The 26753-nt window shown below is 48.7% G+C and overlaps 1 protein-coding gene and 1 long non-coding RNA gene across 2 annotated transcripts in view; one reads left to right on the top strand and one right to left on the bottom strand.

Moving 5' to 3' along the window:
• The window catches only part of NT5DC4 (5'-nucleotidase domain containing 4), a 42613-nt gene that overhangs the window by 12644 nt on the left and 3216 nt on the right, over positions 1-26753 (top strand). Inside the window, exons 3-17 of the mRNA XM_083753301.1 lie at positions 1228-1345; positions 1447-1542; positions 7496-7587; positions 8814-8871; positions 9012-9105; positions 9455-9508; positions 12545-12628; positions 12988-13029; positions 15471-15578; positions 15937-16003; positions 16930-17100; positions 18362-18413; positions 20217-20277; positions 24611-24787; positions 26121-26216. Of these exons, the coding sequence (XP_083609427.1) occupies positions 1228-1345; positions 1447-1542; positions 7496-7587; positions 8814-8871; positions 9012-9105; positions 9455-9508; positions 12545-12628; positions 12988-13029; positions 15471-15578; positions 15937-16003; positions 16930-17100; positions 18362-18413; positions 20217-20277; positions 24611-24787; positions 26121-26216 (1370 nt within the window). The remainder of the gene's footprint in view (positions 1-1227; positions 1346-1446; positions 1543-7495; positions 7588-8813; positions 8872-9011; positions 9106-9454; positions 9509-12544; positions 12629-12987; positions 13030-15470; positions 15579-15936; positions 16004-16929; positions 17101-18361; positions 18414-20216; positions 20278-24610; positions 24788-26120; positions 26217-26753) is intronic.
• On the bottom strand, positions 2402-4000 carry LOC310851261. Its single transcript, XR_014567667.1, has 2 exons — positions 3827-4000; positions 2402-3042 (listed from the first exon to the last, which is right to left on the bottom strand). It is a non-coding gene; the product is annotated as an uncharacterized lncRNA (long non-coding RNA).

Genomic DNA, 26753 nt, shown 5'->3' with positions numbered 1-26753 from the left:
ATTCTTCATTTTGATTGCTTTCTAAAATTTGCTTGTTTGTTTATTATTTCATAAAATTTTTGCACCGCTTGACTGTAGAAAACATCGAAGCAGTTTCCAAAGAAGCCCCCAAACAAACAAAACACATGCACACACACAAAACACAACACTAAGAAAATTAACAATAATTGAAGACATTAAGTTAAAATAGTGATAGACTCAAAAATAATAATTGTTTAGGCTTGTTCATAATTCCACGACACAGAATAAAAGTAGAATCCAGTTGCTACTCCAATGACTCTAGAATATGCAAAGCAAGATGATGAAAAAGAATGTGAGGATATTGACAAATACAGAAGTGCAAATGGAAGTTTGCTTTATTAAGCAAACATATCCAGGCCTGACATAACAAATGCAACTAACATACTTAGCAGAAAAAGGAACCAAGCTTATAACGAATGGTTCCTTTAAAGTATCCTAAAACACGTTTCATTGCATTCCAATCTTGTTGTATTGGCATGGACATTTTCTGCTAAGTACATTAGTTGCATTTGATATGTCTGGCCTGTATATGTTTGCTAAATAAAACAAACTTCCAATTGCACTTCTGTATTTGTCAATATTCTCAAATTCTTTTTCAACATCTTGCTTTGGATATTCTAGAATCATTGGAGTAATCATTGCAAAGGGGGAAAAAGACCACTGGGCTGTATTTGATAGATGGGGCCCAAGATTTCCTGAGTTTGCTTTGCAACTTTTTTGGGGGGGGGGGGCAGTCAGACCAGCCTGCAAAGATAAACCCAGGAAATGCCTCCTCCAAAGGGCCAGATTTAGGTTTGATGAGGCCCTCAGCTACTGAAGGTAATGGGGCCCTTTATATGTCCAGCTGTCCTTTGTCAACAACAAATTGTCGCTGTTTTTTGTGTTGAATATATATGCTATATGGTAATTTATGGACCTAATAGGTATCTAAAGCCATTTGGACATAACAAAATATGTATTTTATCAAAGTAATTGTTGAACTGAAATACAATCAAGAAGAAGTATATTAATAGTGAAATACACACTGTTGCTGTATGTAGGTTTTATTTTATTTTTTATCTTATATTTTGGAAATGTACATCCAGGGTTTTTTTTTCCTTTAATTTTTTTTTGGGGGGCCCCAAGAGCGTGGGACCCTAAGCTATAGTTTGTTTAGCTTATCTGTAAATCCTGCACTGCTCCCCAAACTGCCTTTTGCCTCTGCAGTGTACAAATCTCCAGACTACGAGGAGCTGGCTTTTGAGCTGCTGCTGGAGCGCTTGGTGTCCATTGGCTACCCCCACGAGATCCTGGAGTATAGATACGACCCCACTTTCCCCACCAGGTAAGGGAGCAGCGATGCCTTGGCAGCCCAGAGGTGGCCAGGGGGAAAGGACCCACCCTCCTCACCCGCCCTCTCCTCACCCGCCCTCTCCTCCTCCTCAGGGGCCTCGTATTTGACGCCATGTATGGGAATTTGCTGAAGGTGGACTCCCACGGGAACCTGCTGGTCTGTGCCCACGGCTTCCGCTTCCTCAAAGGGTAGGTGACGTCCTCCAACACAAGCAGGACCACATAACACTGGGCCTGAGAGATCTGCATTGGCTCCCAGTACGTTTCCAAGCACAATTCAAAGTGTTGGTGTTGACATTTAAAGCCCTAAACAGCCTCGGTCCTGAATACCTGAAGGAGCATCTCCACCCCCATCGTTCTGCCTGGACACTGAGGTCCAGCTCTGAGGGCCTTCTGGCGGTTCCCTCGCTGCGAGAAGTGAGGTTACAGGGAACCAGACAGAGGGCCTTCTCGGTAGTGGCCCCCACCGTGTGGAACACCCTCCCTTCAGATGTGAAGGAAATAAGCAGCTATCTTATCTTTAAAAGACATCTGAAGGCAGCCCTGTTTAGGGAAGTTTTTAATATTTAATGCTGCATTGTTTTTTCTAAGACTTGATTGGGAGCTGCCCAGAGTTGCTGGGGAAACTCAGCCAGATGGGCGGGGTATAAATAATAAATAATAATAATTATTATATTTACTCTCCAGTCCCCACCAGCTGTGGGCTTCTGCTGCTCCCCCAAGGAAAACAGTCAGCCCTGGGAAGCCACAAGGAGAAGGTTCTCTTACGTCTCCTGGGATGTGGGAGGGGGGGGAACGGGACTTTCCTTCCTCGGAGGTTTTTAAGAAGACCATCTGCAGGGAGTCTTTAGCTGTGGCTCCTGCATTGCAGGGGCTTGGACTGGATGACCTTTGTGGGTCCCTTCTGATTCTGTGATTCCAAAACATAAAAACAAAGAAGGTCCTTTCGAACCTTCGGACCTCCTTCCCTCCCTCCATGGGTTCCATTTCCAAAAATGTAAACTTTTTTCCTGCATCTTTTACCGTTACCAATCTATTATATATAATGTTAATGTTTAATTTTTTTATTTTTTACCAACAACCAAACCACAAACAGTGAACCCCCCCAGGCGGCTGATACATTGGGTATACATAATCAATAATAACATATTCAAATCAACCATATGTACGATTTTATATACGTTAACACTCCTCCATCCACAAGGTTTATTTAACTTTTAACATTTTAATTGCCCCAAATTGTTCAAACCTACCCAAATAATTCAATATCTTCTCAAACCAATCCTCCTCTTTCTCACTGACCTGAAACCCTTTCATTCTGTGTATCTTCACAGTTAGATATTCTAAAATTATAATATTATTTAGTTTTTTCCTCCATTGGTTCACCCCTAACTTCTGCATTTTTCCAATTACTCACTATAACCTGTCTGGCTGCAGTTACCATCAATTTTACCCATTTACATTCCTCTTTTGTTTTTAACTCGGTGCTTCTCAGACTAATAAGAAGGAAGGTAGGAAGGTAGGAAGCTGGGAATATCTAAGTTAATGGTTCTTATCAATCTGTTATATAATCATATTAACCAAAGTTCATTTCAATTTACAGGTGTCAACTGTTTACAGTGATCTTTTAAGTATATTACAAATTTCTTCCAGTCTTTTAAGAAATACTTGGTCTTCCTGGTTTCTGATCTTTCATGTCAGTCTTGCCATTTCTGCATATTCCATCAGTTTGGTTTGTCATTCTTCTCTGGTCGGTACTACTCCTTCTTTCCATCTCAGTTATACTGGGCCGAGGCCATATACCTCGACAATATCGAATCCATAAAATGGGATTCTCTGAATCCCGTGACTTCCCTCTGCCCCCCCCCCCTGAAAATTTTATTTTCAGCTGCTTATCATTTCTATTCCAAATTATTATTATTTTTACCTCAGATTTCCAGTACTATTTCTAAAATTACAAGTGTTTTTAAAATCCTGCCAGTGTATTAACCTGTTTACAATACTTTTGCAAATGCATAATAAACATTTCCCATTATGTTTCAAATTTCTTGTCATCTTGATTTCTGAGCTTTCCATTTGGCTTCGCCATTTCAGCACCGTTCCATTTACTTGGTTTCCCAATCTTCTTTAGTCGGGACTGCTTCCTCTTTCCATCTTTGCGCTAACAATATCCGGGCAGCCATCATAGCATACATAAACAATTTCCCCCCCGGTCTTTTAGAATCTCTGCTCCTACAATACCTAATAAAAAGGTTTCTGGTTTTCTTTTAACAAAGGTTACTCTAAACATTTTTCCATTTTGTTATAAATCATCCCCCCCCCTTTAACCTTCCTACATTCCCACCACATCTGATAAAACGGTACCCTCTGTTTCTTTCCATTTCCAACCCTGATTAGGTCTTGTTCTATACATTTTTGTTAATTTAACCGGGGCTAGATACCATCGTGTTCATATAATTCTCTTTCAATAGACAATTTCATATCTGTCTTCCAAAGCCTTTCCCAACCTGTCATTAAAATATTATGTCCCACGTCTTTCGCCCATTTTATCCTAATGCATTTGACCTGCTCCTCTTTGGTGTCCCACTCCAAGAGCAGATTGTACATGTCTTTAACCTTCCCTCTGTGGGTTTTCCTACAGTAAGGTCAGCAGATTTTTTCCAATGAATCCTGGGACACTTTAATTCTTTATTTATTTAATTAATTAATTACTACAGGCTTGGGGCATTGATGCTGCAGCGATGGTGGTGGCAGAGGGGCCGCCTCCGCCTTGACCTCAACGGCCACGTTTCCCCTTCCTCCGAGGCTTCTATCTCCTTTCTCCATGAGCCTGGGCAGCCCCTGAGTTGTTGGTTCTTCGGTGGTGGTGGTGGTGAAGTGGTGCGCAGTGGGTCAGGCAGGAAAGGCGGAGAAGGAGGGCCGAGAGCGGCGGCGAGGCTCGGGCAGCACGATGCCTCCCTTCCTATCGGAGCAGCCCTAATCCCATTCCTACTTGTGTGCAAGCAGAAGGGGCAGGGATCCCTCAGCTGGGAAGGGTGGCTTCACACTGCCTTTCGGAGCAGCCCCATCCCAACTCCTACTTCATGCAACTCCTACTTGCATGCAAGCAGGAGGGGGAAGGGATCTCCCCTCCCATCGGAGCAGCCCCAATCCCATTCTTACTTGCGTGCAAGCAGGAAGGGGCAGGGGTCCCTCAGCTGGGAAGGGAGGCTTCCTGTTGCCTAACTGAGAGATGCCTGCTCCTTCCTGCTTGCAGGAGTTGGGAGGCTGCTCCGATAGGCAGCATGAAGCCTCCCTTCACAGCTTAGTTGCCGGGGTCAGGGAAGGTGGAGGCAGCCCGGAAGCTGCATCTTAGAGCCCCTGCACCATCATCACATGGGGACCTCCGAGCAGCTCCTGAAGCCAGCCAGAGCCAACTGCTCCGGGCTGCTGAGACGGTCGCTGCTGCGTTCCCCGGGGACATTAGATGAAATCCGGGGACGGAATTTGTCCGGGGACTTATTCGCAAATCTGGGGACTGTCCCTGGGAAACGGGGACATCTGGTAACCCTATCCTACAGGGCCAGACCTGGCAGTCACCTTCTCAGGTGGGAGCAGCTGGTCTGACCTTGGTGGTGGCTTCATCCTGCCCCTCGGAAAGCTGTTTCACCTCCCCCTCTCCCCCCCTCCCCAGCACATTCCTGCCTTGCATTGTTCTGATACCTGGGATGGTTCTTTGCCCTCTAGTGCACACAGGGCCAGGTGGGAAGGAGAAGGGACCCACGGCAAGGTCACCCCCTGCCCTCATGTCTCCCCAGAGCTTCCCAAGCTCTGGGCATTCAAATCACCAGCCTGGCATTTGCTTGCTCTGAACCAAGAACCCTTCGAGGTGTGTCCAAAGGGACCATGCTCTCACAGTGGCCAGCCAGGGAGTCGGAATTCTGCAAGCAGGATTCAAACGCAGGAGCAACTCTCCCCACTCCTGTGTTGCTGGTATTCAGGAGGAGGCAGAACACAGCTCTGGTGGCTGCCAGTAGCCCTCTCTGCCATGAATTTGCCCAGTCCAGGAGGCAGGATTGCTGCCTTTTCAGAAAAAGGCCCCATACCTCCCCTCTCCTTGGGTCGGCCAGTTCAGATAATTGTTGTCGCTTTGCCTTTAAGTTTGCCCCCTTCCCTGCTAATTTCAAGGTCTCTGCCATTCTGAGAGCAGGACCAGTGCCCTCTTTGCCCTCCCTGCCAGCAAGATACCCCTGCTCTCCTTTTCCCCACAGAGATGCCCCCCCTCTGTTTTTGTCCCTGGAACAGGCTGAGAATAGCTTTTGCAGGCGGTCCAGCCTGCAGGAGGGGGAGGCTGCAGTTGGGGGGGGGGGATAGTTCCCAGCTGCTGTCATGATGCTAAATTCTGCCCAGATGACTTTCCCTTTCCTATAGCGCGGATACTTCTGCTTCCCTAAGTGCCAGGCTTATTGTCCCCGGATCGCACCAGCTCTGGCGTCCCTCCTGATGCCACGGGGCACAGATCCCTCTTGCCTTAAACTAGGACAGGGTTGGACAGCTGGGGGTGCAAGGAATTGGCAGAGAAATGGGGAGGCCCCAAATTAGATGCTGGTCTGAATGCAGGCAGAGCCTCCGTCAGTTGGCTGCAAGGAGGCCCAGCTGATCAATGGGAAACAGGAAGAGACAGCGTGGTGCAGTGGTTAAAATGTTGGATTGTGACCTGGGGGACCAGGGTTCAGATCCCCACTGAGTCACGAAGCTCGCTGGGCATGATCTTGGTGGTCAGTCCCTGCCGCTCAGTGCTACAGGGAAAAAGGTGAGATGGAAATAAACTTAGAAAGGCGATGGCAGCCAAAGCGGAGGACTTTCTGCTCCCCCCCCCCCCGCCACCCATGGTATGGACAGAGTGGCCGGGAAGACTTCCCCTCTCTTTCTCTTCTAAAAGCAGAACAGGGTTTCCGTGGGTCCAGAGCCAGCTTGTCACTCACCTGGCATCAGGTGATATCAGGTGCAGGGCAGGTAAAGCACAGCTGCCAGGGAACCATCTGGACACACAAGCCTCCCCCCCCCCCGGTCCCCATCACGGCTTTCAGCAGGGAGCAGAATGACCACCTGATGGCAAATGGTTGACAAGTGACCCATAGATCGGTGATTAACCGGAACCCTAAGATACATCACTGCCAAATGACGGACAGGCTATTCAGGAGGTTTGCACAACACATAATTTAATTTTCCGTCGCGAGGTTTATAAAAATTCATGGAGGAGAATGTTATTATGTTACGTTATTATCTGTGATTATATATGATGATAAGGGACGCGGGTGGCACTGTGGGTTAAACCACAGAGCCTAGGGCTTGCCGATCAGAAGGTCGGCGGTTTGAATCCCCGCGATGGGGTGAGCTCCCGTTGCTCGGTCCCTGCTCCTGCCAACCTAGCAGTTCGAAAGCACGTCAAAGTGCAAGTAGATAAATAGGTACCGCTCCGGCGGGAAGGTAAATGGCGTTTCCGTGCGCTGCTCTGGTTTGCCAGAAGCGGCTTAGTCCTGCTGGCCACATGACCCGGAAGCTGTACGCTGGCTCCCTCGGCCAATAAAGCGAGATAAGCGTCGCAACCCCAGAGTCGGCCACAACTGGACCTAATGGTCAGGGGTCCCTTTACCTTTTATATTTGATGATGATATTATTCTCCTCCATGAATTAATCTTAACCCCGTGGTGGAAAATTAAATTACATGCTGCCTGAATCCCCTGAGTAGTCTGTCCATCAGTTTGGAGGGGTCGGGGATGAACTTCAAATTTTATTTTATATACTGCCCTATCCAGTCACAATGGAGTGTGTATGTATCTCTCTGTGTGTGTAATCTCTCTTGCGGGGGAGAGTCTGCCTTTGTTCCCCCGCCCAGTTTGAGGGTTTCTCATCAAGGCAACTTGTGGGATGCTGGATTTACTGGGTCCCCTCGGGCCCAATCCAGCAGTCAGGCAGGCAGCGGTGAGCAATGGGGCCCCCATTCACCGCTCCCCTTGTGCACAGCCTTACTCTCAAAACCTCTGAACGGAGTGGGAGGTTTGGGGTTCCCAGTCTGCCGGTTCCTTCCAGCCCCCCTCACCTGCTTCACCATTATACACTCCCACCTCATGCCTGTGTGCTGTCCCCTCCCCGCTTTTAGGGCTGAGATCTGGAATTATTACCCCAACAAGTTCATCCAGAGGGATGACATGAAGAGGTTCCACATCCTGAACACGTTATTCAACTTGACAGGTGAGTGCAGATGGGGGAGACACCGGTTGATTAGCTGGTTAGCCGGTGGGGGGAGAAGTGGGTGCCACCATGGGACTGAAACCGCCTTGGTCATGCTGGTCAGTGATCTCTGGGCAGGCTAGGGACAGAGGTGTGAGCTGTTTCCTGCTGGATCTCTCAGCGGCCTTTGATACCATCGACCATAACATCCTTCCTCCTCTAGAGGAGCTGGGGGCACTGTTATACAGTGGTTCCGCTCCTTCCTCCTGGACCGTGTCCAGAAAGTGCTGATGGAAGATGAGTGTTCAGACCCCCGGGCTCTCACTTTTGGGGTGCCTCAGGGTTCCGTCCTCTCCCCCATGCTTTTTAACATCTACATGAAGCTGCTGGGAGAGATCATCACGGGGTTTGGGCTGGATGTTCATCAGTACAGTGGTACCTCAGGTTAAGTACTTAATTCGTTCCGGAGGTCCATTCTTAACCTGAAGCACCACTTTAGCTAATGGGGACTCCCACTGCTGCCGCGCCACTGGAGCATGATTTCTGTTCTCATCCTGAAGCAAAGTTCTTAACCCGAGGTACTATTTCTGGGTTAGCGGAGTCTGTAACCTGAAGCGTATGTAACCTGAAGTGTATGTAACCTGAGGTACCACTGTATGTGGATGATACCCAGCTCTACCCCTCCTTTAAATCGGAACCAGTGAACATCCTGCGTGAGTGTCTGGAGGCAGTGGGGGTGGATGGCGGCGAACAAATTGAGGTTGAATCTGGACAAGACAGAAGTACTGTCATACCTTGGGTTAAAGTGAGTTAAAAGTTGAGTGCTTTCAGGTTGCGTTCTGTGGCGACCCGGAAGTAACGGAACGGGTTACTTCCGGGTTTCGCCGCTCGCACATGCGCAGACGCTCAAAATGACGTCACATGCATGCGCAGAAGCGGCGAATCACGACCCGTGCACGTTCAAACGCAGGTTCTGTTTTGCTCAGGATGCAAATGGGGCTCCGGAACAGATCCCGTTCGCATCCAGAGGAACCACTGTACTGTTTTGGGAGGGGACAGGACAGGCAGCTGTGAGGGACTCCCTGGTCCTGAATGGAGTATCTGTGCCCATAAAGGACCAGGCGTGCAGTCTAGGAGTAATTTTGGACTCGCAGCTGCCCATGGAGGCCTCTGGGTAGCTCTGGGAAGGGATCCCTGCACTGACCTTTGAGGTGTCCCACTGACCTCTCCCCCCTCTTTTCCTGCAGAGACCTACCTGTTTGCCTGCCTGGTGGATTTTTTCACCAACTGCTCCAGATACGTGAAGTGAGTGCGATGGATTGTTTTGCCTGGGCGGTCTGTGTCGAGGGGGCACGAGGTGCAGAACAGTGCCGGGGGGAGGAAGGTGCCTGAAACGGTTCAGAAATCCTAACATCTGTTTGTGGTGTCTGTTCCTCTTTCCCCAGCTGTGACACAGGCTATAAACACGGGAACCTCTTCATGTCCTTCCGAAGCATGTTCCAAGATGTCCGAGACGCCATGGACTATGTCCACCTTTCAGTGAGCACCGCAGGGTGGGCAGTGAGGGGTGGGCATGGAAAACGACAAAGGAGCACCACCCACCTTTAGAAACCTTGCCCTCTGCCAACCTCCCCCAATTTGGCATCCGCCAGATGTTTTAGACATTGGCTTCCACCAGCCCAATTCCTCTCAAGATCTCATCAAAGCAAATGCAAGAGGTGTTGATTGATGGCTGGTGCTTTTATGTCATGCTGGGATCTGTGCTGGGGGGGGGGGAACGTGTCTGGGGAAGCCCCAAGGAGGCCCTGCTGGCAGCCCTCAAAGCCTTGCCTTTCTGCTGGGCAGAGTGGGGGGACTCCGATGACCTCTTTGTGTCTTCATCTTCTAGGGCTCCCTCAAGGAGAAGACGCTGGAGAATCTGGAGAAATATGTGGTCAAAGACGTGAGTGTTAGAATCATAGAATCCTAGAGTTGGAAGAGACCACAAGGGCCATCGAGTCCAACCCCCTGCCAAGCAGGAAACACCATCAGAGCACTCCTGACATATGGTTGTCAAGCCTCTGCTTAAAGACCTCCAAAGAAGGAGACTCCACCACACTCCTTGGCAGCAAATTCCACTGTTGAACAGCTCTCACTGTCAGGAAGTTCTTCCTAATGTTTAGGTGGAATCTTTTTTCTTGTAGTTTGGAACCATTGCTCCGTGTCCGCTTCTCTGGAGCAGCAGAAAACAGCCTTTCTCCCTCCTCTATGTGACTGTTGCCCAGGCCTAGGTGCAGAACTGCTGTCAAGACAGGAGGTTTTCTTTGGGGTTGGCCCCTTTGGCCCTTGACAGGCAGGCCTCTCCACCTTGAGCTCACCTTGCCTCCGCTCCACCAAGCCTGCTGAGGCAGGTGCCAGAGGGCCAGGAAGTGCGAGGCAGCTTCCGGCTCAGCAGCTGCAGCTGTCGCTGCAATTCCATTTTTCAAATTTCCTGTGCTCGGTCATACTTCAGCAGCTGTTGATAAAGAATCTGGGGAGCTCAGATCCTTCCCCAAGGTCATTTTGCCCAGAGGAACCAGGGGGCTGAGCGACAAGTCCAGAAGTCCCTAATTTGAATCTCGTCTCTGCCCTGCCTTCACTAAAAGAGGGTGGAGCTTAGGCAAGCCCCTCCCACCCAGCCTCAACCTTCCCTTCTGCAATATGGGGTAATCCTACCCACCCTGCTGGGCATTGATTACATCAATCCATTGAACGTAAAGCCCTTTGATCACGCCAAAGTAGGAGGTGCTTGGATTCTTCCTGGCTGGGGTCTGAAGCTCCCTTATCCATCCTTAGGTCACCCAAAGGTGCCTGGATGGGTGAAGCTGCTTGGGCATCACTTGGCGCTCTCAAGATTGTCCCAAAAAAGAACAAAGGTTAGGTTTCTTGAACTGATGTACAGGTTCCATTGACGCCGGGGCTACATTCCAAGGCACCGAAGGCATCGGTGAAATCCTGTACAGTGGTGCCCCGCAAGACGAACGCCTCGCAAGACGGAAAACTCGCTAGACGAAAGAGTTTTCCGTTTTGGAGGCGCTTCGCAAAACGAATTTCCCTATGGGCTTCTTTCGCAAGACGAAAATGTCTTGCGAGTTCCTGCGGGTTTTTTTCCCTCCCCCCCTTTTTCTAAGCCGCTAAGCCGCTTATCCGCTTATCTGCTAAGCCGATAAGCCGCTAAAAGCTGCTAAAAGCCGCTAATAGCGCTAATCCGCTAAGCCGTCAATGGGCTTGCTTCGCAAGACGCAAAAACCGCTAGACGAAGAGACTCGTGGAACGGATTCTTTTCGTCTTGCGAGGCACCACTGTAGAATTGAAACCCATTGAGAAAGCCTGAAAAACACCCCTTTTTGCCACTGTTCCATCCTTTTAGTGACGTTTCAGTGACGCCTTTATGATGTTTTCTGGGGTTCAGCACAATGTGCATATACATGTTCACACACATATTGAACGTGTGTAAATGGGGGGGGGGGGTTGCCTGCATAAACTCCCACAGGGGAAAATCCCAACGTGATTTACAATGAGAATAAAATGCCATGATAAAAATACTTCCAGAGAAAGGGCAAGTAGGAGGGTGCAGAACAGAAATTTATAAAATTATACGTGGCAGGGAGAAAGTGAATCAAGGAAAGTTTTTCTCCCTCAGGACCCTATTTTTTTACAGTGGTACCTCGGGTTACAGACACTTCAGGTTACAGACTCCGCTTACCCAGAAATATTACCTCGGGTTAAGAACTTTGCATCAGGATGAGAACAGAAATTGTGCAGCGGCAGCAGGAGGCCCCATTAGCTAAATGCTTCAAGTTAAGAATAGATTCAGGTTAAGAACAGACCTACAGAACGAATGAAGTTCTTAACTGCTTAATTGCTCAGTTTATTACCTACTTCTCACCATAAAGTCCCAGGATGCGCTACAGCAGTTTAAAATACAGTGCAGTGGTATCTTAGTACTCGAACAGCTTGCCTCCCAAACAAATTGGCTCCTGAATGCCACAAATCTGGAAGTAAGTGTTCCGGTTTGTGAACGTTTTTCGGAAGCTGAATGTCAGATGTGGCTTCTGCCTGAGAGCAGGAAGCTCCTGCAGCCAACCGGAAGCTGCTCCTTGGTTTTTGAATGGTTTTGGGAGTCAAACGGACTCCCGGAATGGATTAGGTTCGAGAACCAAGGTACCACTGCATTAAGAACGTGAGGACAGGCCCGCTGGACCTGGCCAATGGCTCAACTTGTCCAGGCTCCTGCTCTCACCATGGCAACCCAGATGCCCCAAATGAGAAACCCACAAACAGGCCCTCTCCCCTCCTGCGGTTTCCAGGAACTGGTACCCAGAAACATTTACCGCCTCTGATGGTGGAGACAGAACATAGCTGTTGTGGCTGGTAGCCATCCATAGCCCTCTCCTCCATGACTTGGTCTGTTCGTAAAACCTTTTACAGTGGTGCCCCGCAAGACGAACGCCTCGCAAGACGGAAAACCCGCTAGACGAAAGGGTTTTCCGTTTTGGAGGCGCTTCGCAAAACGAATTTCCCTATGGGCTTGCTTCGCAAGACGAAAATGTCTTGCGAGTTCCTGCGGGGTTTTTTCCTTCCCTCCCCTTTTTCTAAGCCGCTAAGCCGCTTATCAGCTGATCCGCTAAGCCGCTAAAAACCGCTAAGCCGCTAATAGCGCTAATCCGCTAAGCCGTCAATGGGCTTGCTACGCAAGACGAAAAAACCGCTAGACGAAGAGACTCGCGGAATGGATTAATTTCGTCTTGCGAGGTACCACTGTATTGGCATCACATACAGCATCAAAAACAAAACAAATCAATACAGAATTACCACTTCCCCAGTGGCACAAAACATTTGCTAAAAGAAAGGAGGCAGAGCAGTCTGTCGTATAAAAGGTTTTACGAACGAATTGGTCTGTTCCCCTCTGAGGTCTTGACGCCTGCCTTCTTCATTTCCTCCTGCCTTGCTTCCACAGCCACGAGTGCCTCTCCTGCTCAGCCGCATGAAGGACCACGGGAAGGTCTTTTTGGCCACCAACAGCGACTACAACTACACAGATGTAAGTAAGCCCCGCCCCACGGCTCACCGAGGGTGGGTGGTGCACCTCCGTTTTCCCCACTTGGTGTCTGGCTTCACCCACGGAGAGAAGACTTGGCCGGCTGCCAGACGCGTGCAACGCTCGGCCCCCCACTTCTGTCGGTCTTCCCCACTGAGCTATCCGCCGAGTGCCACTGCCCCACACAATGTCATAGCAGGCAGGGGGACGTTGTTGGCTGGCAGGGGTCAGGAGGGGGAGCCACAGGGTCAGAGAAGTGTTGGCGGCCAGGGTGGCTCCTTTGGAAACAAGGAAGGCGAGCCTGTCTTAGGTTTGGGTTCCTGAAGGAAGCTCCAGTGACACGTGGGTCTGTCCCTTTGCAGGCGATCATGACGTACTTGTTTGACTTCGGAGAAGACGACGTGGTGAGTCGCCGCTTTCCCCCCCGATTGCTAGCTCTCGCTCTTTCTCTTGCTCCCTGCTCCCAAGTGTAGCGTTCCCAAAGCAAGGAAGGATTGGACTCTGATTAATAAAATGCACACAAGGCTTGACCAGCAAGACTCTGGGAGGGGTGCCAATAATAATCCTGTCCACCCCTTGGCCCAGGTCGTTTTATTCACAAAAGAACTTTTTACACAGTGTTCATAAGAACCAATCAGATTTCCTCTGAGCATTTAAAAAAAACACATCCCACGTGGGGACAAAGTTAAAATTAAAACTACAAAGAAACTATTTCCTACTTGAGCATGCATACATAGTTCAGAGTATCGTATTTTTCGCTCTATAAGACGCACCAGACCACAAGACGCACTTAGATTTTGGAGGAGGAAAACAAGAAAAAAATATTCTGAATCTCAGAAGCCAGAACAGCAAGAGGGATCGCTGCGCAGTGAAAGCAGCAATCCCTCTTGCTGTTCTGGCTTCTGGGATAGCTGCGCAGCCTGCATTCGCTCCATAAGACGCACACACATTTCCCCTTACTTTTTAGGAGGGGAAAAAGTGAGTCTTATAGAGCAAAAAATACGGTAAATAAAATAGGAATCAAGGAGGAATGCTTTTAGGAAACCCTGGAGGTCATAAACAGCAGTAAACGGGAGAGGAAGGATGTCAGTATTTAACATCTCCTTGTGAACTTTCTTCCTGGCCCTTAGATTAACAAAACTAAATAAAGGTACATCAAAGAAGCTGCCTACTATCTTTATGACCCAGGATGCCTGATGATCAACTGGCCTGTGTATTTAGAATAATAATAATAATAATAATAATAATAATAATAATAATAATAATTATTATTATTATTATTTATTATTTATACCCCGCCCGTCTGGCTGAGTTTCCCCAGCCACTCTGGGCGGCTTCCAATCAAGCGTTAATATTAAAAACTTCCCTAAACAGGGCTGCCTTCAGATGTCTTTTAAAGATAAGATAGCTGCTTATTTCCTTGACATCTGAAGGGAGGGCATTCCACGGGGCAGGCGCCACTACCGAGAAGGCCCTCTGCCTAGTTCCCTATAGCCTCACTTCTCGCAGTGAGGGAACCACCAGAAGGCCCTCGGCGCTGGACCTCAGTGTCCGGGCTGAACAATGGGTGTGGAGACGCTCCTTCAGGTATACAGGATGCTTATATTTGCCTGTCAGGCATAGAGAAAGCAAATGGCAGAGGTGCAGAGGCTTGTGGGATTCGATCAGAAATTATTGTCAATGAATCAAACCCAGTCAACGCAATGCTTTCATTGCGGACGCAATGACTTGCTCCATATTTCATGATTCCTCATAGCAATCCCACCTGACCCCCACACTCTGGATATTTGCACTCCTACATCAAGGACCAGTTGGAAAACTCCATGAGTGGGCCTCATGTGAGGAGAGCTTCTTGTCTCCTGCTGGGTGACAGGAATGGGGGAGATTCCCCTTGGTGGGGTGCCGCCTCACAGATGGGCCAATTCTGGGTTAGAGTGTTGGACCAGGACCTGGGAAACACCAGGGTTTGAGTCTCCTCCATGAATCTGTCACTGGGTGTGACATTCTATCACAGCCTACCTACCTCACAGGGTTGTTTTGAGGACAAAATGGGGAGGAGAACCCCCGCACGCCACCTTTCAGAGGAAAGGTGGAATAATAATTATAATTATAATAATTTATTATTTATTCCCCAGCCACTCTGGTTTCCAACCAAATATCAAAAACAATACAGCGTCAGACATTAAAAACTTCCCTAAACAGGGCTGCCTTCAGGTGTCTTTTAAAAGTAAAATAGTTGTTTATTGCCTTGATATCTGTTGGGAGGGCGTTCCACAGGGCGGGTGCCACTACCGAGAAGGCCCTCTGCCTGGTTCCCTGTAACCTCACTTCTTGCAGTGAGGGAACCACCAGAAGGCCCTTGGTGCTGGACCTCAGTGTCCGGGCTGAACGATGGGGGTGGAGATGCTCCTTCAGATATACTGGACAGAGGCCGTTTAGGGCTTTAAAGGTCAGCACCAACACTTTGAATTGTGCTCGGAAACATACTAGGAGCCAATGAAGACCGGTGTTATATTGTCTTGGCGGCCACTCCTAGTCACCAGTCTAGCTGCTGCATTCTGGATTAATTGCAGTTTCCGAGTCACCTTCAAAGGTAGCCCCACGTAGAGCGCATTGCAGTAGTCCAAGCGGGAGATAACCAGAGCATGCACCACTCTGGAGAGACACTCTGCGGGCAGGTAGGGTCTCAGCCTGCGTACCAGATGGAGCTGGTAGATAGCTGCCCTGGAATACAAATGTAATAAATAAACCAATAAGCTTCCAGACTCAGAGGTCAGCATCTTCCCAACAAAGACCCCCTCCTACCTAGCTCTAAGCCGCCCTGATTTTTCCTGTCCCCCGGCAGGAAGAACCCCAGAGCCGGCCCTGGCGCTCCTACTTCGACCTGATTGTGGTGGACACTCGCAAGCCTCTGTTCTTCGCGGAGGGCACAGTCCTTCGGCAGGTCAACACGGTAAGTGCCCTTTTGGTACCAGCTGGGAGGCTGGATGGGGGTAGAGGCATTGCAGGGGGTTGGACTAGATGGCCACTGGAGGGCCCTTCCAGCTCTACTGTTCTATGATTCTAGGAAGTGCTTCCCCATCCAGAACTGAGGCAGGATTGGGGTCTAGAGCAGAACACATAGACAAAGGCAATTCCTTTAGCTTGGGTTCCTGCATTGCAGGGGGTTGGACTAGATGACCCCTGGGGACCCCTTCTCAACTCTACAATTATGTGATTCCATGCTGAGCAGCTGGAAAGCCAGTCCCCCCTCCTTCCAGCTTACCTCATTCCTTCCCTGCCCGACATAACTCCCTGTCTTTTTTTCTCAGGACACAGGGAAGCTGCGGATCGGTACCTACACAGGACCCCTTCAACACTGCGCTGTCTACTCGGGAGGTAAAGCCTGCACCAAAGCTATAGGCCACGTTGGGAAAACTGCCTGGCCTTTATAAGAACCCCCAATATTAGCCAGACGTGGGCTGCTGCAGAAGGGAAACTGAGCCACAGGGAGCTTCCGGGTCATGTGGCCAGCATGACTAAGCCGCTTCTGGCCAACCAGAGCAGCGCACGGAAACGCCATTTACCTTCCCGCCGGAGCGGTACCTATTTATCTACTTGCACTTTGTGCTTTTGAACTGCTAGGTGGGCAGGAGCAGGGACCGAGCAACCGTTGCGGGGATTCGAACCGCCGACCTTCTGATTGGCAAGTCCTAGGCTCTGTGGTTTAACCCACAGCACCACCCGTGTCCCTTTTACATCACAGAAAAGGTGGTCTAAAACAGAAATTTGAATATTGTTTTTCCTGTTTGAGAGGTTATCTGATTGCCTTTCCTGATAGTTTGTCACCCATTAAAATGCTGATTACTCAAATCCTGAGACAATGGGAAGGCTCCCTGACCCCCTCTCCCTCCTTGCAGGGAAAACATTTGGTCAGTTTGGGAATCAAAATGGTTTCAGTTCGGTCTTCCTGTGCTGATCTATGTATGTGCTTGGTTGGTACACTTATGAACATTTAACATATATCTAAGACCTCCAATCCTGCCAACTTAGCAGTTCAAAAGCACGTCAAAGTGCAAGTAGATAAATAGGTACCACTCTGGCGGGAAGGTAAACGGCGTTTCCGTGCGCTGCTCTGGTTCTCCAGAAGTGGCTTAGTCATGCTGGCCACATGACCTGGAAGCTGTACGCCGGCTCCCTCGGCCAATAAAGCGAGATGAGCGCCGCAACCCCAGAGTCAGCCACGACTAGACCTAATGGTCAGGGCTCCCTTTACCTTTACCTTTAAGACCTCAAAATTCCTATCGCACCTCTTCTCTTTCCAGGCTCTTCAGACCTGGTGTGTGACCTTTTGGGAGTGAAGGGCAAGGACATCTTGTACATCGGAGACCACATATTTGGGGACATTCTCAAATCCAAGAAGAGGCAGGGATGGAGGACCTTCCTGGTGGTACCCGAGTTGGCCAAGGAGCTGCAAGTCTGGACAGAGAAAAGTGGTAAGGAGGAGGAGGAGGGGGATGAAGGTTTCAGTGGGTGGAGGCAAGCTCCTCTCACCCCTTGGCAATGACCCAGAGAGACCACCAGCCAGAATTTCTGTTAATCTTTGGAACTCCTTGCCACAGGAGTCAATGCTGGCTAGCAACTTGAATGGCTTTCAAAGAGGATCAGACAAATTTGTGGAGGAGGTTAGGGCTATTGATGGCTCCTAGCCAGGATGGCTCTGCTGTACCTCCACAGTCTGTGGGGGTCAGGTGGGATTGCTATGAGGAATTATGGAAAATGGAACACGCCATTGTGTCAGCGATGAAAGCATTGCTTTGACCGGGCTTGATTCGTTGACAATCATTTCTGATCAAATCCCACAAGCCTCTGCACCTCTGCCATTTGCTTTCTCTACGCCTGACAGACACGTATAAGCATTCTAAATACACAGGACAGTTGCTTCAGCAGGCATCCTGGGTCATAAAGAATAGAAGGTAGCTTTGATGTAGTTTGTTAATCTTTAGGGAGATCTTAAGGGCCAGGAAGAGAGTTCATAAGGAGATGGTAAATACTCTTTCCTTGCCATCTTTCCTTTCCTGCCTGTTTCTGACCTCTGGGATTTTGCTAAAAGCATTCCTCCTTTATTTACAGTACTCTCAGATATGTATGCATGCTCAAAGTATTCTTTTGTAGTTAAAAGGATTTCTTCTGATCTGACTTTGTCCCACGTGGGATTTTTTGAAATGCTCAGAGGAAATCTGATTGGTTCTTACGAACATTGTGTAAAAAGTTCTTTTGTGAATAAAACGACCTGGGCCAAGGGGTGGACAGGATTATTATTGGCACTTCCTCCCAGAGTCTTGCTGGTCAAGCAACGACAGTCAGAGGCAGCAATGTTTCTAAATTCCAGTTGCTGGAAACCACAGGAGGGGAGAATCCTGCTGGTGGTCTTCATCTGGTTGGCCACTGTGAGATGAGGGTGCTGGATTAGATGGGTTATTGGCCTGATCCAGCAGTCTCTTCTTATGTTCTCTGCCCTCCCGTGGTTAAGGGGTGTCCCAGCCCACCCTACCTCCAGATCTTGGCTCCAATCTTTTTACTCGTGCCCCAAACCAGGTCTTATTTCCTAGATGTGTATCAGATAGCTTTGCTACTTGCTGATACCAAGAATCTAAAGACCCACCTCACCCCCAGTCCTAAGAGGTTGTGCTGGCAGGTCTTCTTCACCTCCTTTTCAGAAGCCACACTTAAGAATGTCCATTTCCCCCTCCACAGAACTTTTTGAAGAGCTGCGGAGCCTGGACATCTTCTTGGCTGAGCTATACCAGTAAGTTGGGATTCCTGCCCATTAGCACTTTGCCTGGGTGCTGCCTGTTGTGTGCACATGAGAAATTTGCAAGGAGCCCATGTTTCATATTATTAGAAGAGAAACTTTGTTTTTAGACAGACGGACAAAGTTTCTGAATGTGGAGTCGTTGCCAGGGAGAGCTGCCTCTGTTGGAGGCGTTGCCATGGCTGGAACCGGACTGGAAGTGTCTTGCGGTGCCCCCTGCCCTGATTATGGCGATTATAGAATCACAGAATTGTAGAGTTGGTTGGGACCACTGAAGGGTTATCAAATTCATCCCCCTGCAATGCAGGAATCACAGTTAAAGAAGCCCTGACAGATGGCCATCCAGCCTCTGCTTAAAAATGTCCAATGAACGAGAGTCCACTTCCAAAGGAGTTCATTCTATGGACAAACAGCTCCTACCCTCAGAAAATTCTTCCTGATAATTAGACACAATCTCCTTCCTTGTCATTTGAATCCATTGGTTCAGGACTTACCCTCTGGGGCAGCAGAAAACAAGCTGGCTCCATCTTCCATGGGACAGCCCTGAAGATGGTTAAAGATTGCAATCAAATCCTCTGTGTTTGTGTACTTAGAGCATCTGTATGTTGTCCTTCAGCCAGAAAGAATGGGCTTACATACAATACGATAATCTTTATTGTCATTGTCCCATACAGAACAACGAAATCGAAAAAATCTACATCAGACATTCAAAAACCAACAAGCCTGCTATCCCAGTCTGGTTAACCCCCTAAAAACTCTGATACCCCATAATTAAATACAATATATTCCCATAGAGACTACCTTACACTGTGTTTAAAACCAAAATTGCATTTGGATAAAAACTGTTTCTCAGGCGGCTAGTCCTGGTCTTTATAACCCCGTACCTTCTTCCAGAAGGCAGAAGCTGAAAGAGATCATTTCCGGGGTGTGCACTATCCTGCGCTATCTCTGCAGCTTTCTTATGGCACCTGGAAGCATAGATTTGATCCAAGGTGGGAAGAGTGCACCCAGTTATTCTCTCCGCAGTCTTTACAACCCTGGACAGCATTGTTTTTTCCCTGACCATGCAGCTCCCAAACCACACACAGTAAAAACAAGACAGCCCATACTTGCAGGCTTACAATTTTTTTTAAAAAAGTCCTATGACAAACAGAGGAAAAATGACAGAGAGGGAATAGGAAACTCAGCATCCAAATTCTTTTTTTTTTAAAAAAATATTTATTAAAATTTCAAAACACAAAAAAGTAAAAAACAATTAAAAACAAATCAACCTTTCCATATCCTGACTTTCATTTGCTTGTTTCCCTGACATCCTCGCACCTCCCTTTTTTGTATTCTAGTTCAATTAGTTATTTCAGCAAATCCTTTCCATTTTTGCTTTTATCTCAATAATTTATCTTAATATATTATAACTTTATATTCTCACCAGTTAACAATCCATCTTTAAATACTCCTTTAAAACATTACTGCTAAAACCACATAGCTTCATTCCAACATCCTTCCAACATTCCTTAATTTTACAATATTTCTGTAAATAGTCTTTAAATTTCTTCCAATCTTCTTCTACCGACTCTTCTCCCAGGTCTCGGATTCTGCCAGTCATTTCCAGTCAGCATCCAAATTCAGGCACCAGCTTCAAAACAGCTGTTCCTATAATCCCCAGCTTGTACATTTCAGGGGCAAGGAAGTGCTGGGTGGAGCTGGGCCCACAACAAATCTTTAGGCAGGCAATGTGACCTCCACACAGAAGGGATTCAGGTGGGATTTTGAACACAGGTGTCCTCTTTTTCCCCCCAGGCACCTGGACAGCGGGAGCAACGAACGGCCGGACATCAGCTCCATCAAGAAGCGGATTCAGGTACACCCCCCCCCCCGTTCCCAAGCAGCATCTTGGCCTATGGCCTTCCTGAGCCCATCACTCAAGCCTTTGGGCTGCTGGTCAAGGCTTCTGGGGCCAGAGCTCAGCCTCACTCAGTCACAGATCCATTTAGGGCTTGCTTAGTAGGCAGCAGAGTTGGCTAAAAAATGGAGCCACCTTTAAGGCTCTGCTGTCTTATGGTCCAGATGCCCAGCAGCGCCATCCTCTTGGTTCCTACCTGGGGGGCTGTGACAGGCCGCAGGTGACAGCCAGAAGCCCCAATGAGGAAACCTGCAAGCGGGATTTGAGCGCAAGAGGAGTTTGGATTTGATATCCCGCTTTATCACTACCCTAAGGAGTCTCAAAGTGGCTAACATTCTCCTTTCCCTTCGTCCCCCCCCCAACAAACACTCGGTGAGGTGAGTGGGGCTGAGAGACTTCACAGAAGTCTGACTAGCCCAAGGTCACCCAGCAGCTGCATGTGGAGGAGCGGAGACGCGAACCCGGTTCCCCAGATTACGAATCTACCGCTCTTAACCACTACACCACACTGGCTCTCACCCTCCACCTGTGGTTTTTAGCAGCTGGTGTTCAGAAGCATTGATGCCTCTGGCTTTGGAGGCAGAGAATAGCCTTCTCCTCCATGAATTTATCTAGTTCTTTTTTAAAGCCGTCCCTGCCTCCTGCAGGAGTGAGTACCATAATTTAACAATGCGCTGCATGAAGAAGACCTGGCTTCTGTGGGCAGGAGTGGGGGAGGTGGGTTTCTCACAGAGCCTGCTTTCTCCCACAAAGCAAAGAATGTCTTGCTGGTCCTAGGCAAAATCCCCAAACCCACATGAGGGCAGGAGCTTCTTTAAACCAAGCAGCACGTTGCACAAAAGCTCCTCTTTATCGGTTGGTAAACTAGATGATGGGCAGGTCCAGCAGTGGGGAGAAAGTCCATGGGCAATGGCAGAGGTGTGGGTGACACCTGTTATAAGAAAAACACCTCTGATTCCCTTATGGGGTTATCTAGAGCCCACATAATGGGACGTGGGTGGCACTGTGGGTTAAACCACAGAGCCTAGGACTTGCCGATCAGAAGGTCAGCAGTTCGAATCCCCGCAACGGGGTGAGCTCCCGTTGCTCGGTCCCTGCTCCTGCCCACCTAGGAGTTCGAAAGCATGTCAAAGTTCAAGTAGATAAATAGGTACCGCTCTGGCAGGAAGTTAAACGGCGTTTCTGTGCACTGCTCTGGTTTGCCAGAAGCGGCTTAGTCATGCTGGCCACATGACCCAGAAGCCATTAAAGCGGGATGAGTGCTGCAACCCCAGAGTCGTCCGCGGCTGGACTTAACGGTCAGGGGTCCCTTTACCTTTATTATATATATAAAACCTTAATTTTTTTATTACATTTTTTTTTTTATTATTTTACCTAGAGGCTCTGCATTGTGATACCAAAAGCGGTTCCCTGAGAGCCCACCAAGTTTGTTTTTAGCTCGATTTGAAAATCAAATGAAAGAATGGAGTATTTTTTTAAAAAAAGATTAAAAGTAGTGCAGAATATCTGGTGGGCCAGCCTTTTGGAAGGCACCCTCAAGAGCTGTAGCTCTCCCCATGTCCACTTTCCCCCATGCTCTTCCCCCCACAGGCCAAAAAAGGTAATCCACCCCCGCCCTGGTTTTAGGAGGCCACAGAGAGGTCTGCTCACGCAGCACAGATTATTCAGGCAGTCGGGAAACAGGGGCTAGAACCGCCAGATTCAGAACATTGCAACATAAGCTTGCCACAGGGGAAAATTTGTTTTTTTCTCAGGCCCTTGAGCGATGCAATCCAGCTGACCACAGCTGGTTTTGCAACATCCTGAGGGGGTTACTCCAACTTTAATTACGCCTCTCTCTGTTTCCTGTGTTAAACGTTAACCAATCCTGGGTTTTTTCTCTCTCTCCAAGTGTTCTGTTATAGAGAAGTAGTTCCTAAATTTTTTTGGGCCAATGTCCTCTTGGTTCCATATTATTTGGCATTTTGCACACCCTATTATGGAAGATAATAACACAATAAAATTCAGAACAGTAAGGATGAATTGCACATTTATTCAAAACCCAATTAGAACAGTTTATGTTTAAGGAAGTCAACAAAAGTGATGCACTTGATCAAGTGATACCAGCTTTTTGAAATAAGATAGTCATTTATACCTCCAGCGCCCCCCACCCGCCCCCTTAGTCATCCTATGATCCCAGTGGCTGCTACAACTCAAGTTGGGAACTCACTGTTAGGGAGTCCTGTATATTGGTTCTTGAACTCAATCCTTTCGGGTAGTCCATTTGACTTCGAAAACGTTTGAAAACCAAGGCCCCGGAAACCATGCCGACAGCTGAAATGGATGTTCAGCTTCCAAAAAACATCCCTAAACCAGAACACTTACTCCGGGTTTGCGACATTTGGGAGCTGAATTGTTCGTCACCTAAGCTGTTCAGAAACCAAGGTACCATTGTACTTAAAATACCCCTGGCACCTGGACATTGTTGGCTGGGTTGGGGGAGCATTAAATGTTTTCCTGTTGTGAAAGTCATGGAAGAAAATGAGGAAGAAGACACAATTAAGGGTTCAATGCAAAAACCTAAAATATTAGTCGGAGCGGCCACAGGTCACTTGGACTGCTGTTAAGACTGAGATCTTGTACAGTGGTACCCCAGCTTAAGTACTTAATTCGTTCCGGAGGCCCGTACTTAACCTGAAACTGTTCTTAACCTGAAGCACCACTTTAGCTAATGGGGCCTCCCACTGCAGCTGCGTGATTTCTGTTCTCATCCTGAATCAAAGTTCTTAACCTGAAGCACTATTTCTGGGTTAGCTGAGTCTGTAACCTGAAATGTATGTAACCTGAGGTACCACTGTATAGGGTGGTATACAAATTTCAATACTAATACTAATAATAATATGGTAAAACTTGCATACTAGAAAAAGCTACCTCACATGTGGAACAAGGCCAAGAAGCTGCCACCATCGGCGAGCTTACTTGCTTACAGGATTTGCTCATTTCTTCAGGGACGCTTCCCAGTTGAGGGAGTTGGGGATGTTTAGCCTGGTGAAGACGGAGAGGTGACAAATACCTGGAAGACGGAGTGAGCTTGATTTGTGCCGTTTCAGAGGGGAGGACCCGAACTGATGGATTCAAATTGCATGAAAGGCGATTCTGACTCAACGTTAGGAAGAACTTTTTGATGGCAAGAGCTGTTTGCCAGTGGAACGGATGACCTTGGAAGGTGGTGGAATCTCCTTCATTGGAGGTTTTGGACGGCCATCGGTCAGGGATTCCTGCATTTCAGGAACCAGATGACTTTTGGCGTCCCTTGCAACTCTACAATTCTCATATTCACTTAGGCTTTCATTTGCAAAAGTCCTGAGAGCCAGTGTGGTGTAGTGGTTAAGAGCGGTAGTCTTGTATTCTGGTGAACTGGGTTCGCTTCCCTGCTCCTCCACATGCAGCTGCTGGGTGACCTTGGACCATAGCTGTCAACTGTCCCTTATTTGGTGGGAAACTCCCTTATCCCAGCGCCGTGTCCTGCTGCTGTCCCTTATTGTTGATGTCCCTTAAAACTCCCAGGTTTCAAAGGAAGCAGCTCTTTCCCTCCCTCCCTGCCAGCCAGGGAGGAGGGAGGCTCCAACTGTGTTGATTGGCTGCATTGCTCACCCAATAAGGAGTCTAAGAACGACTGGGGGGGTGGAGCTTGCATGCCTTGTGCTAATCAAATCGGCCGCGTTGCCTGGGGACTCACCTTTGCTCAGCGCTTCCCAGCGGAGAGGTGACGGTGGTTTTCCTTGCTGCATCCCCTTTGCTGAGTTGCTGCGCTGTGGGAACCGCCGCTTGAGGCTTCGTTTGGCGCTGGTTGACTAAAATCCCTTATTTTGGCTGCTGATCCCTTATTTTTGAGGCTGCTGGTCCCTTATTTTCAAATCTGTAAGTTGACAGCTATGCCTTGGGCTAGTCACACATCTTTGAAGTCTCTCAGCCCCACTCACCTCACAGAGTGTTTGTTGTGGGGAAGGAAGGAAAATGAGAATGTTAGCCACTTTGAGACTTCTTCTGGTAGTGATAAAGCGGGATATCAAATCCAAACTCCAAACTCCTCCTCAATATACAGATAGTAGACCTGAAAGTTGTGGCCATATCTCGCACAAAGCATTTGTGTTACCACCACAGAGAGATGGGAGTGTGTGTGTCTCCTCTCCCCTGACAAAGGATAAAAAACCAAAAAGGGGTACCTGGTTGCCAGGACCCCACCTCCCAAGCCTAGGTTTCTGCGCTTCTACCCTTGCCAGCTGACTGAGCAGGGACTCTTCTCTTGCAGAAAGTCACCCACGAGATGGACATGTGCTATGGGAAGATGGGGAGCCTCTTCCGCTGTGGGTCCCGCCAGACCCTCTTTGCCAACCAGCTGATGCGCTATGCAGACCTTTATGCCGCCTCCTTCATCAACTTCCTCTATTACCCTTTCAGCTACCTTTTCCGGGCACCACCCACCCTGGTATGTGGCTAGGGCATCCTGGGGCAGGAGATGGGTTTGTGTGTGTGTGTGTGGACCTGCCTCTTGGCCCAGAGAAAGGGCTGAGGATTACACAAATTCAGGGAGCAGAGGGCTATCGATGGCTGCCAGCCCTGCTGGCTGTACAGTGGTACCTCGGGTTAAGTACTAAATTCGTTCTGGAGGTCCGTTCTTAACTTGAAACTGTTCTTAACCTGAAGCACCACTTTAGCTAATGGGGCCTCCTGCTGCTGCCGCATGATTTCTGAAGCAAAGTTCTTAACCCGAGGTACTATTTCTGGGTTAGCAGAGTCTGTAACCTGAAGCGTGCGCACCGTATTTTTCGCTCCACAAGAGGCACCTGACCATAAGACGCACCTAGTTTTTAGAGGGAGAATGCAAGAAAAAAATATATTATTTAAAGGAAGTGCTGAGCAGAGCCTGTATGCATCCCAGGCTCTGACGGGCTGCCCTTCTCCCTGCTCGGGAAAAGCCCCCAAGAGCTGCACACACGGCTCTTTAAAGGGAGCATGGCTATCCCTGGCTTTTGTGGGACGTGGGGGAAGGGACAGAGTTGCGTGCTCTGTCCCTTCCTCCACCTCCCGCAAGAGCCATTCGCTCTTTAAAGGGAGCGCAGCTATCCCTAGCTTTTACGGGAGGTGGGAGAAGGGACAGAGCTGCCCGCAAAAGTCAGGGATAGCTGCTCGAAGCCTCTGCAGGGCAGCGGGAAGCCTTAATCCCACTGCCCTGCGGAGGCATCATGGGCTATCCCAGAAGCCAGAATAGCTAGAGGGAGCACTGCGTCGCGCTCCCTCTTGCTGTTCTAGCTGCGCAGCCTGCATTTGCTCCATAAGATGCACACATATTTCCCCTTCCCTTTTAGCAGGGAAAAAGTGTGTCTTATAGAGCGAAAAATACGGTAACCTGAAGCATATGTAACCTGAGGTACCACTGTATTCTGCCTTCACAGTTGGGGCCAACAATGCTTCTGAATGCCAGTGGAAACCACATGGCGGTCGGGGAGAGGGATTCCCACTGGGGCATCTGGTTGGCCACGTGAGAACAGGATCCCATAATAGATGGGGCCCTTTCGGCCTGCTCCATCAGGGCTCCTCCAATGTTCTTACATCACAGGCTTTTTCTATGGAAGAGACCAGTCTTCTAAGCTGGCAGGGGGACGGGATGAGAGGGGCAACCGTCTAGCTTTCCTGCACAGGCTTGCAGCTTTTGGCCAGCTCTGCAGCAGCTTCGCTTTTTTCTCCTCTGGGAGGCTGGGTCTGCCTCCCGATGCCCACCCCCAACCCTGACAGTTGTATGACAATTCTTGCCCCTCCAGATGCCCCATGAATCTACTGTGGAGCACACTCGGGTGGAGTTCAGCGAGATGGGTCTCCTGGCAGGGCATATGATGCCCCAACACAGGCCGCTGCAGGTGAGTCTCTCTCTGCTCTGCTGTCCCAACACACCCCTGCTTTCTTCCTCCTTTTCCTCCTGTGGTTTTCGACTGCCCTCTACTGACACCCACACCGGCACACTGAAAATGGCTTTAGGTTTCAGTTAGTCATTGCCAACACAGTGGTTCTCAAACTTAATCAGTTCCAGATGTCCGTTCCAAAACCAAGGCACGCAATCAATCAGTAGCTGAACTGATTCCACACATTCGCATTCACAAAACAAAAAGAGCTGCAAAAACAAAAACGCAAAATGAATAGCAAAAACAGACAGACCTCAGCGTAACACTCAAAACGGAAGTGTGGCACTCAAATTGGAAGCGCAAAACTCAAAACAGAGCATGTTCGGCTTCTGGAAAAGGTTCGCAATCCGGAACACTTACTTTGCAGTGTTTGGGTTCCAAGGTGTTTGAGAACCAAGGTACCACTGTGCTCCTAAAAGCTTGGCCACACTAACTGAAACATGCAAGGGTTTCTGCAATGCAGGAATATGCAGCTGTCCCACATGGGAATTGAAC

This window comes from Podarcis gaigeae (assembly GCF_964106915.1).
Source record: "Podarcis gaigeae genome assembly, chromosome: 8".
Classification (NCBI taxonomy): Eukaryota; Metazoa; Chordata; class Lepidosauria; order Squamata; family Lacertidae; genus Podarcis; species Podarcis gaigeae.
Note: the sequence above shows the minus strand (reverse complement) of the source record. Positions and strands in the feature narration are given on the sequence as shown.